General features: G+C 39.7%; 1 protein-coding gene across 1 annotated transcript in view; it reads right to left on the bottom strand.

The window, feature by feature from the left end:
* The window catches only part of MYT1L (myelin transcription factor 1 like), a 409,399-nt gene that overhangs the window by 32,478 nt on the left and 364,442 nt on the right, over positions 1–12,479 (bottom strand). Inside the window, 3 exon segments of the mRNA XM_042477632.1 lie at positions 2,460–2,681; positions 5,093–5,176; positions 9,504–9,566. Of these exon segments, the coding sequence (XP_042333566.1) occupies positions 2,460–2,681; positions 5,093–5,176; positions 9,504–9,566 (369 nt within the window).

Below are 12,479 nucleotides of genomic sequence, written 5' to 3'. Positions count from 1 at the left end.
CAAGGACACCCCGCGGCGGCGGGGAGAAGGAGAAAGGGGCCGCTTGGCCTCTTTCTCTTTTAGTCCGCTGGGCGCAGCCATCTGAAGGCTGCGCCCAGCGGACTAAACCAGGAAGGAGCTCCGAAACGGAGCTCCTTCCTGCTCCGTGTTCAAGGTGCACTAAGCGCCCTGGCGTGGAGCAAGGACGTCACATCCGCGCTGCCCCATCTAGTGCTTGTCACGCACTAAAGTGCCGGTCTATAACCGGCCATAGTTTCTCAAATAGTCTGGACCTAAACGGTGTAGGGCTTTGTAGGTCATGACCAGCACTTTGAATTGTGTTTGGGAACAAACTGGTAGCCAGTGAAACTGTTTCAATACAAGAGTTTTATGCTCCCTATAGTTCGCTTCACTCAGCATCCTGGCTGCGGCATTTTGAACCCCCTGAAGTTTCTGAACAGTTTTCAAAGGCAGCACCATGTAGAGTGCTTTACAATAGCCAAATGTGGTGGGATGTAAGCAAGGCATATGTCACTGTAGCCAGGTCTGACATCTCAAGGAATGATGGCAGCTGGCACACTAGTTTTAACTGTGCAAATGCTCTCCTGGCCACAGCTGAGACCTGGGCATTCAGGCTCAGAGTTGAGAACATTCAAGCTGTGAGCCTGAGATTTCAGAGGAAGTGTAACCCCATCCAGCACAGCCAAAGCCCCAATTCCATGATCTGCCTTACAACTGACCAGGAGCACCTCTGTCTCATACGGATTAAGCTTTAATTTGTTTGCCCTCATCCAGTCCATTACTGACAGCAGACACTGGTTCAGCACAGAGACAGCTTCCTTGGAGTCAGATGGAAAGGAGAGATAGAGTTGGGTGTCATCATATACTGATGACACTGCACCCCAAAGCTCCAGATGACCTCTCCCAGTGGTTTCATGTAGATGTTAAATAACATGGGTGGATTACACAGAACCCTGTGGGACCCCACAGGCTAGTGGCCAAGGAGTCAAACAGGAGTTCCCTAACACCACTTTCTGGGTCAGCCCCTCCAAGAAAGACCAGAACCACTGCATAACAGTTCCCTCAAATCCCATCCCAGAAAGGCTGCTCAGATGAATACAATGGGCGATGGTATCAAAAGCTGCTAAGAGATCAAGCAAGACACACTACCCCTGTCCAGTTCCCTGAATTGATCATCCACCAAAGCGACCAAAGCTGTCTCCGTGCCATAGCCAGATATGAAGCCAGACTGAAATGGATCTAGATAATCTGTTTCATCCAGAAACCCCTAGCATGTGGATTTCTTCTCTTTCTACTTCCCTCTACCTTTCATAGCATTATTGATTTTTTCCAATGAGTAATGCCTTCTCATGATGTGTCTAAAATACGACAGCCTCAGTTTTGTCTTCCTGGCTTCCAAGGAGAGTTCTAGTGTAGCATTCAGCAAATTGACAGAGGCCAAACAGATGCTGAAGGAAGGGGTGGTTCTAAGAAGTGCATTGCTAAGCTACTTTCAAGGGGGAAACCTTGCTCCAAAGAAGTTAGTTTGCAAGAATAATTCCCTTACATTTTCAGATTTAGATTCCCAAGCTTGTCTCTAAAGTGTAATGCAGTAACATGCAAGGTTACCTTTTGTCCAAAATGGAAAAATTCTATATTTATTTATTTAATATTTATTTTCCATAATAATATGCCTGTATATTTTCCACTACAAACAATGCAAATATGTGAAATTCCTAAATAAATGTGGTTTCTGGTACCAGTAGAAAAGTATTTAACTTCTACATTAAATCTGAATACTTAAATGTATACCAAGTCTCCTTGCTGTACTAGTTTTTATTAGTTAATTGATCTGAGGCTCGGACCCTCAGCTCCTGATACGTTTTACCAATAGCACATTCCATTGCTGTTGAACTGAGCGGGGCCTTGCAGAACTGCATGTAAACATGTACATAATGGCATACTCTGCACTCCATATTTACTGAAGACCAAAGACTGTCACAAGGGATGTTCTGATTAATTGGCCTTAAGTAAACAGTATCGGGATTGGGGCATTATTCATAAAATAGCAGTCTATATGGCAAAGATTTAACAATATATTTTGATATTCAGTTCTTGCTTTTTCTCCCCACTCCACATTTCAGTCCCCTATAATGCCAAAAAAAACCTGCTCCAGAGAGTTACCCAGCCCTTTGGATCATGTTTTAGGGTGCGAGGGATTTTTTTTTTCTGACTCTGGAAGAAGCAGTGGGATCTGGTAAACATATACCATTGGATTCTAGTTTACAATTCATTTTTATGACTGTGTTACAAAAATTTTCATCCAGCTTCTTATCTAGACACTTGGGTTGTCTATTTTATCAGAACAAAAAAGTTAAATGAAAATAGACACATACACTGACAGTAATAGAGATCATACTTATTTAAATCAAGGGACACTGAAGAACAAAGATCACAATACAGAAAGGGCAATTACTCACCTCCTATGTGTAAGAAAACTACCACTGACATGTCCTGAGCCATCACATCCTGGGGTTGGACATGACATGCCTTCTGTCTTCACTGACTTCCAAGAAAACTGGGAACCATTCAAGTACCCATCCTTTTGCCTTTTAGTAGCTAGAGGACACCCTGATGCACTACGGTGAGATGCATATTTCCCAGTTATATGACCCTGACCATCACAACCAGGAACTGGACATCTGGATAGCAGATAGATGAAATAAACTTTATTGTCTTGCCATCATATACCTGGCAGCCTCTACAACAAAGTCAAAATAAATCTCACATAAAAAAAAGAACAAACATGCTTCATGGTATAAACAAAATGAACAAGAAGTTAACACAAACAAAAATGCTCAAGAAATTAAGAACACACCTGCAATAAACTAGGTATGAATGTAATGTCAACACAATGGAATGATCTGTCACCATCTAGGAAAGTTTTGTTTTAGCAGAAACAGATTTGCCCTTCTATGGACAATAGTCCATGAACATGATAATTAGTGACAAGATCCCCAGTTTGAATTTTTGCAAACTTTATGTTTTGCTATCAAACCCAGACTTTTCTAAAATAGAAAAGCAATATACTGACTAGTAAACCAGAAGTACAGCTGTGAATGATGTCCTCTATCCTCATGATTACAAATGAACTGAAATTTGTTCTTTCTGTTTGCATTGTGTTCATTATTGGCCAAATGCAAAAATATTCATTTTCACAGTTAATACTTCTGCTTTTAAAATAATAATAATAATACAAATTTGCAGAGAACCATGAAGAATTTTTAAAAAAACCTCAAAGGGTAGGAGAAACAAGTGGGTCTTGTTTCCACTACTTTTAAATTGGGATCAGGATCCAGGTTAAACTTGCATGGTTCCTACTGAGTCCGATTTTAGAAATCGATTCAGAAAGGGGGGCATGTTTTTGACCATTTTTGCCCATTTAACCCGCATCAAAACGACACTGAAAAAATGAAGTGTTTTTTGCACTGAATCGATTTATTTAGAAATAAATCGATTCAGCCCAAGGGGAACCAGGTGGATTCGAATCGGATTCAAATCTGCCTTGTTTCCCACTGGCAGCTTGTCCCATGGGGGCAGCTGGCATGGCCCAGCCTCTCCTGGCCCCCAAATCCCCAGCTCAGCCTCCTTACCGGCTTCTTTGGCCTCTGACTGGCTTCCCTGCACCTTTTTAAAAATTTCCCGCAGCCGGAGAGGCCGGATGGAGGTCACAGAGAAGCTGGAAGCCTTGCAACCTCCTTCCCAGCTTTCCCCCAGCTTCTCTGAGACCCCCTTCTGGCCTCCCTGGCTGTGGGAAATTTAAAAAAAAAAGGCTGCAGGGAACCTGGTTAGTGGACAAAGAAGCCGGTAAGGAGGATTTGGGGCTGGGGATTTTGGGACCAGGAGAGGCCAGAGACAGGCTGGGCAATCAAGCTGCCCCCACCACTTGCTGATTCCTGAACTGATTCCTGAAACCGGCACAAACATAGTGGGAACTACGTTTTTTCAGAACCAGTTCCAGGAATCGGTTCAGGAAATGGATTTTCCGGTAAGTGGGAATAGGCCTGTGGTATGCCTTCAAGTCATTTCTGACTTATGGCAAACCTAAGTGGAACTAATCATAGGGCTTTCTAAACAAGGTTTATTCAGATGGAGTTGCCTTTACCTTCCTCTGAAGCTGAGAAATTGTGACTTGCCCAAGGTCACCCAGTGGCTATCCATGGCTGAGTGAGGATTCAAATTCTGGTCTCTAGTTGTAATCCACCGCTCTAACTACTATACCACACTGATTCTCTATTAAAATACGTGCTGTTCTAATATTTCTGTTATACAACACACTGATCTAGTACAGTTAGACTTTATGCACAGTTGTCCTGCTGTTGGCTAAGGGAAGAGACAACTCCAGAGAAGAGAAAAATTCTAGATCAGTGTTTCTTAGGCTATTAGCTCTAGGGAAAAAGCAATTTCCCCCAAATGTGCCAGGGATTGTTACCATATTTGTCACCCATCACTGAATTTTTTCCCCTCCCCCTCCTGGAATCTCACTGTAGGCAAGCAGCTGATGGCTTCCAGTCCATCAGTCCATAGACCACCACTTTGAATAGCATTCCTCTAGATCAGTGGTCCCCAAACTGTGCTCTTTAAGGGATTTTGGACTTCAGCTCCCAGAGTCACAGACTATTGGCCAACATGGCTGAGGCTTCTGGGAGCTGAAGTCCAAGATCTCTAAAAGGGCACAGTTTGGGGACCATGCTCTAGAGTACAGGTTCTGTCTAGTTAACACATCTATCTGCTGCAGGTAAAATATCCATGGATAAAAAGCTTTGGAAAAAGTCATACTGCTTCCACCAGTTTTTAGAGTAATGCAATTGAGCATTATCTTCAGTACAACTATTTGATAAGAAATTGAACACTCTAGATGGTGAAAATTTTACTCATGAGTTTATGAAGTCTTATTGATTTCAAAGCAACCAACTTTAATTATAAAAGTGCATATAAAAGTGTTTGAGGTTGTTACTGTTATTCAGATGATTTTTTAATTTAAAAAAACAGAAAATACAGATGAGCTAATTATGGCACACATGTATAGGGAGATGTTTGGAACAATACTTACCTAATTGGTTCTTGATCTTCCTTATCTTCTTTACTTTGTACTATCCTGATCCCACTTTTCTTTGCTCGTGGACAACCGGAAAGACTGAGTAAAATAAAACATTTCAAGGTGGAACTGCTTATATCTAAATATAATAAAGAACTTTCTAATAAAACATACTCTGTGTATAATTAGTTGCAGGCTCCATCCTGCATCCCTGTATTTAACTCAAGATAGATCCCATATAAACAAACCCATGTTTTCAAAATCTTCTGGGGCCTTGTTCACTGCCCCAGCACCTTCACATGTACATCTGATAGGACCACAGGAAAGGGTTATTTAAGTGGCTGCTCCCAGGCTCTGGAACTCCCTTCCATAAGAGTCTAGAGTGGCACTGTCCTTGCTATCTTTATGGATGAAGGTAAAATCCTTTTTATTCCAGCCAGCCTTTGAAAATTGATTTTTCAGCCAAAACAGGACTTGCATAATAGGGTGAACTTTTATTTGCTTTTGCTTTTAAATTATTTCAAAAACTTTTAATTTTATGATGCTTTGATTGCTTCTTCACTTCTGTATGCTGCTAATTTTTAACTATGTTTAAGTGTTGTAAGCTGCGTTGAGTCCCAAAATGAGAAAAAGGTGGAATGTAAATAAGTATAACAACAAGAACAAGAACAGATTGTGCATCAATGAGCACTGACAAGATTGAGCCATGAGAGGGAGCTCATGATGCATGATTTCTTTCTGTCTCCAAATGAAATTATAGCTCAGGACAAGGAATACTGCTTAGATCTACTATGGAGAAAACCTATTGAAAGACAGGGATAAGGCATCATTAAGTGTCTTGGTAAATGGGCTATCCAACTTTAACACTGAAGAACCTGTGCTGAAATAGAAACCTAAGTGCAGTTTACAGCTAAGGTGGATGTAAAGGGAAAAGCAAGTAATACACAAATCTTTTATAAGAGAGAGATGAAAACTTGTTTTAAACAGATTAATTAGGAAGACACAAATCAATTATTATTGCATATTAGAGATGTTGTTTTATTTAACCCATGGCAAAATGCCTATCATTACGGAATACAGTAACCACTACTGTAGGTATTCATTATCATTATGAATTCAAAACATAATTCTATCACTTGACCTAATATACGCTGCTTACTTGAAAGCTAAATCTGGTCTTTCATACTCAAGTACCTGTTCCATAGAAGCGACTGGGATACTATCTCTGCATGTATTACACAGAAAGAGTTCAAATATCTCTATATCGGTTACAGTATACATGGAAGTGACTGCTTTCAATCCAAATAAGAAAAAATAATTATCAGGTGATCTACTGACATGACAGTCCTTTGCAATCCCCTGTGCACTTTCCTGACCTGCATGGTTGACTGTGCCTGCATGTGTCCAACTTGTACATATAATCTGGGCATGATAAAAATGCAGGTACCTGATCATATGAAGTCAACATACATACAAGGTTTTGCACAAACAGACAGAGATACTGCATTTGGTTGGGGATCTAGTATATAGTTGTATAGTTGTGCCTTTAGCGGATATTGTTTTCTTTACCAAAGGAACTTTACATTAAGATCCACAAAACATGTTGTGGATTGGAATGAGCTGAACATGGATCAGCTGACAGCTGAAAATATCTGGTCATGTGAAAACCATTACATTTCAGATATTTCACTATATTTTGTTGATAGTATCAAGTGATAAATAATGGTAACTTCCATATAAGGTGGGTTTGTTTTTTAAAAACCAAACCAGGGGAGGAAATGTCATAAGAAATCTATTGCTTTTTTCTACTTGGGTATGTTTTTTACCAGCAAATGTATAAGGGACTAAAAATGTTGCAAGCTGTATTTCAAGGAACTATACTACAGCAAAGCAGAATGCATGTGCTCTCCTTGTCAGTAAGTGGACATGGGAGGGCAATGAAATTTTCACTGGGGTCTGATAAACCCTAACTACAATCTTAACCCTAACCATCAATACACTGGAGTTCCCACTGAGGTCTGAAAATAACCCACAATTCACTAAGTGCATGTTTCTTTTTTCTTTTTTTCCCTCTTGTGGTACATGAGAGTTAATCACAAGGCTATATGTTAAATGTAGTTTGGCTATGAGCTTCATTGCAGCCTAAGATATTGTGCCCCTGCCTGTTACATGCACAGGTAGAACAGCATTGTTGTTAACAGATGCAATAGCATATTGAATTATTTTAGTCCAGCCCTGTAAAAATGAATGCAGACATAGAATTACTTTACACTCTGTTCTTTGTGTGTGTCTCAAGAGCAATAATTTGGGTATATCCACATTATGTATTTAAGTACTGCTTTCAGTCTTTCAACACAAGCATTATTTCAATTTTTTGCTTCTTTTAAAAACAGTTATTTAGTACATCTGTTTTCTATTACTGTGTTATTTCAAAACCTACACACACACACACACACACACAAACTATATATATATATATCCCTCAAAAACAGAGTTGGTTATCAGGTCTGAAGATCTGGATCTTCTGCTCTCCAATACCTACATATGTCCATAGCACACTGCAAAAATAATCCAGTTTTAGGCCACTTTTAACTGACCTGGCTTAGTGCTAAGGAATTCTGGGAATTGTAGTTAATTGTGGCACCAAAGAAGGCAAAATGTCTCATAAAACTACAGTTTCCAGAATTCCCTAGCATTAAGCCAGGGCAGTTAAAGCGGTCTCAAACTGGCTTATTTATGCAGTTTCTTTTTGGACCATAGTCTCATTTAGCCTTTACTACTCCTATCAATTTAAACATATTTGCCTTTTCTGTAATAATGGTTTTGTTTTTAAAAAGCACTGGCAAGAAACATTATAATGATATATGTATGTGTGTGCATGCGTGCATGCACACTGTGGCATCTAAAATTTGAAGATCAGGTGGTGGTACAGCATTGCTGCATCATATCTACAAATGTGCCCTTGCGTATGAACTATTTCTAAAAATTTCTATAATTCTATAAATGGTAGAGTAATTATCGGTGGAATATTGCCACCATATATGACCCACCTATTAGACCCATATAGCCACCAGACATCACTGATTTGTCCCCCTCCCAGCATTACATTTTAGTCTCCTGGTGGGAAGATGGAATACAGTTGGTTAATCAGAGGCCCACAAAGAATCTGGAAGGTGAGAAGCCTTGTTATTCTCTGATACCTGTGCACCCAGAATGTATAAGAATACTTGTATGAAATCTTATTGTTATCTTCTGTATTAGGCACTATAATGGAATTGTTGTTCATCATTTTTAAATACATGACTGCTGTGGGGTATTTTATTCTGTCATCTAGTCTAGGTATGGCTTATACACTTAAACATCTATGGTTGTATCAGCACTGCAGAATCAATCCAGGTTGACACAACTTTAACTGCCATGGTTCAATGTTATGGAATTCTGGGGACTGTAGTTTTGTGAGACATTTAACCTTCTCTCTGTCTCTCTCTCTGAAAGCTCTGGTGCCACAACAAACTACAGTTCCCAGAATTCCATATCACTGACCTATGGCAGTTAAAGTGGTGTCAACTTGAATTAGCTCTGCAGTGCAGATGTACTCTTTTCTATTTGTTGGCTATTAATTTTGTAATGTGGGTTTTTGTTTTTGTTTTTTTCGTTAAGTACAGTATGTAACTATTCTGGGAGTTTTTACATTTTAGCTCCTATTATACTGGCCATTTAATATGTCCTGCTGGTGCTTTTTTGCTCAGCTGAGTAAAGAAATTGTGACTTTTTATGTAACTCTGCCACATTGAGGCGGGTTACACACCACCAAAAAATACGTATTCCATACGTATTAGGGTTAGGAAGGGGCGGTGCTTCCGCACCCCCTAACCCTAGTACGTATGGAATACGTACAATATGGCAGCGCCCCTTCCACATGGGGGCTGCCATATTGACGTAACGGACGCTCTGCGTCCGCACGTGGTGCACCGGAAGTGACGCCGCGAGTGCACCCTTTGGCACTCGCGGCGCCTCTTCCGGGGCCCAAGAAGGAGCGTGATTTCCGCGCTCCTTCTCTGCAGCGTCCGGGAGTCACGCCATTTAAAGGCGGCATCTCCTGGACACTGCAAGCAGCAGCAGAGCCAGACCGCCGCTTTTCGGCGGTCTATAACCCACCTATAATGTTTTTTAAGGTAATGCATTATTTGGAAATGGACTGAATTGTGTTGATAACTGAATCATTCTTTTTAAATGTTGTATCTGTTGTGAAGCCACTTTGAGTTCAGTAACTGGAGAAAAGGGGCATCTAAATAACTTGATGTGATATGACATGCAAGCCTTTGACACCTTTTTGTGGAAGGCCTGTTGATTTAAGCACAAGCCCATTGTGATCCATAAACTGGAAATTACTATGATAAAAAATTCAACCTTTTAAAAAACATACCTTCGATGTGAAGCATAATTTCCAGTAATGTGCCCAGAGCCATCACAACCGGGTGTGGGACACCTAAAATAAATAATAATAAAAAATACAATCTAAGTAACTTACTATGTAGAAATGAAAGCTTACATGGCAATTTCCCATCATCAGAAAGCTTGGCATTTGCACTGATATGCCTGCTATGGAAATCTCCTGAGAGTCTTCAATTGAGATCAAATTGCTATTAATCAAGAGCAGGAATGTTCCAAAATCCAGTGTGATAATACATTTATTAGGGAAACCAAAAAAAGTGCACAAATTTTTATGTAAGGTGTGTTTATCACACAAAGATGTTTAAAAAAGGAGCGGATGAAAGAATGATGATATTGAGTCATGTTGTATGCATATTGTACTAAGATGTTAGAGGAGGAAGAGCCTGCAACTTGTCAAATTAAGTTAGTCAGGTTATACAGTATCCCAAAGGTTACATCCCCCACCTTTCTGGAATAGGAAAAGCAATAAAACAAATGCAATATATTTTCCTCCATTGTGAAAACACTCCTCCTACCCACATGAAGCAAAGTATCTCAAGCTGTCTCAAACAGAGAGTTTTGAATTTTCAAGGATCTTAAAGAAATTTGCACATGTTCCAGAAGGAAAGGACATGGCGCAGAGGTTTTTGTGAGAATAACATGGAGCTGTGGGGCAGCAAAGATGAGCAACAGGGACAGGAGGCTTTATGGCAGGCCTCTCTACTATGATTTGGGTCTTTGGAGATGACTCAGGATGCTAACATATGATACTAGACTGAGGTGACTTTCCCAATTATCATTTAGTCTGGATATCTCTGAAATCATGGATTTGCAGGATTACTTATTAGTATCACACAACTATCAACCTGCCAACCACTGACTTTGCAACCTTACCAGCAAAAGAAAAGAAAAATTCATACTACAGTGGGTCCTTGTTACACACTGGGGTTTGGTTCTAGGATCCCCCGTGCATAACATGTACGCTCAAGTCCCATTAAATATAATGACATAGCAAAATGGTTTTGCTTATAAAAAAATGGAAAATCAAGGTTTGATATTTGAAATTTATACTTTTTTTGAACATTTTCAAACCGTGTATGCTTGAATCCGTGTATTAAAAAACCATGTATACAAAGGGCCGACTGTAATTGATCTTGCTACACCTTTGCAACAGAGCTCCAACACTACAGAAATAATCCACTTTGAGGCCGCTTTAACTGCCCTGGCTCAGTGCAAGGGTGTCCTGGGAATTATAATTTATTGTGGCCCCAAAGCTCTCTGACAGAAATATCTCACAAAACTATAGTTTGCAGAACTTCCTCGCATTGAGCCAGGGCAGTTAAGTAGTCTCAAACTGGATTATTTTTGCAGTTTGTTTGGTCCCTAAGTGAAAGATAGAAGTTGGTAACATGAAGAAGTAGACTGAAGTTTATGAAAGCTCATGCTACCAACTCCTGGCTTTCAGTTAGTCTCAAAGGTGCTGCAAGGTCTCTTTGCATATTGATTTTTCCAGACTAACACATGTATGTCTTTGGAAAATCTATACTTTTATCAATGTAAAAACAAGTCTACATATTATACATACTATTTTGCAGGTGATTAATGAATCCATGCCATACAAAAATTAGTACTGCCCTGTTAATTAACTTGTATGATTTCTTTACCGGGGGGGGGGAGGGGGGAATGAATAAGCTACACGCATGGAAAGAAAGTAATGTACATTGCCCTCTTGTGGCAAAAGCAAAAATTCATTTTCACAAGACTATTTTGTTAAAATATTTTATGCTAGATTGTATCACATTTTCAGAAAATCCCAGTCGTTCAATGATACCTGCAGAGGTTAATCCATGCTATAATACCTAGCCCACAAAGCTCTGCAGCGGCTGCAAAATCCTGAAAAATGTAGGGGGGAAATCTATGAGGTCTATCACACTAGCGAGATCCTGCGGGAAAATGGGAGTTAAACGCGATTTAAAGTATATTTGAATTTAAACAAAACTTGCAAATTCGGGGAGGTTATCACACCAAATTGCTTCTAAAACGAAATAACGTGAAGTTAAACCATAGTTAAAGTGGGGAAAAGTGGCATCGTTTTACTTTCAGGATGTTCTAAAGGTAAAAAGCTGCCATTTTTCTCTGCTTTAACTGTGGTTTAACTTCACATTATTTCATTTTAACTGCAACATCGTGTGATAAACTTCAGACATTTCTGGGTTTTCTTTACTTTAAATTGTGTTTGACTCCCATTTTCCCTTGGGATCTTGCTAGTGTAATAAACTCCCTAGTCCTGGCATCTAGTGGACACATTTCTGTTCTTTATTACATTAGTTGTGGTTTTTGCTCTCATCTCTGTAAACTTTTAAAGCCTAAAAATGAAAAAGTTCATACGGACAAGGCTTGATTTAAAAAAATAAAAAATACACATGCAAATGAATACACTTTTTCCTCTTTCCCTTCCCCACACTTTTCCCATAGGTGAAAAACAATATATAAAAGTTATTAGTACCCACTAATTAGTAATTAGTGATTGGTTATTTATATAGCGCAAATCTACAGCCCTATATAAATTAAGCATAATAATAATAATAATAATAATAATAATACTCCTTTGTCGTGTAGCATATGGAATTTGTGGAGGAATGGAGGTGGGAGAAGGAGCCCATCTCACAAATGATATGGCAGGACATTGTTTGGTCAAGCAATGTCAGCCGGGATTGTATGAAAGGTAGTGGTACGCTCAGGGATAATTGTATGACCCTCTCAAGTCTCTCTCTCTCGAAATTGTATTGTATACAACTGTATACCACAGTTACAACACATGAATACTGAATTTGTACACAAAGTTCCAGGGCAAGGCTTTGCTTTGGCAGAAAGTCCTGTAGGCCAGACTATTGCTGGGTTGTCATGGTGACACCACTCCTGCGCCTTCTGCTTAGCTCTCGGCTTCACCTACTCCTCCAACACATAA

The sequence above is a fragment of the Sceloporus undulatus genome, chromosome 1 (assembly GCF_019175285.1).
Source record: "Sceloporus undulatus isolate JIND9_A2432 ecotype Alabama chromosome 1, SceUnd_v1.1, whole genome shotgun sequence".
Lineage (NCBI taxonomy): Eukaryota > Metazoa > Chordata > Lepidosauria > Squamata > Phrynosomatidae > Sceloporus > Sceloporus undulatus.
This window is presented reverse-complemented; position numbering and strand designations above follow the sequence as displayed.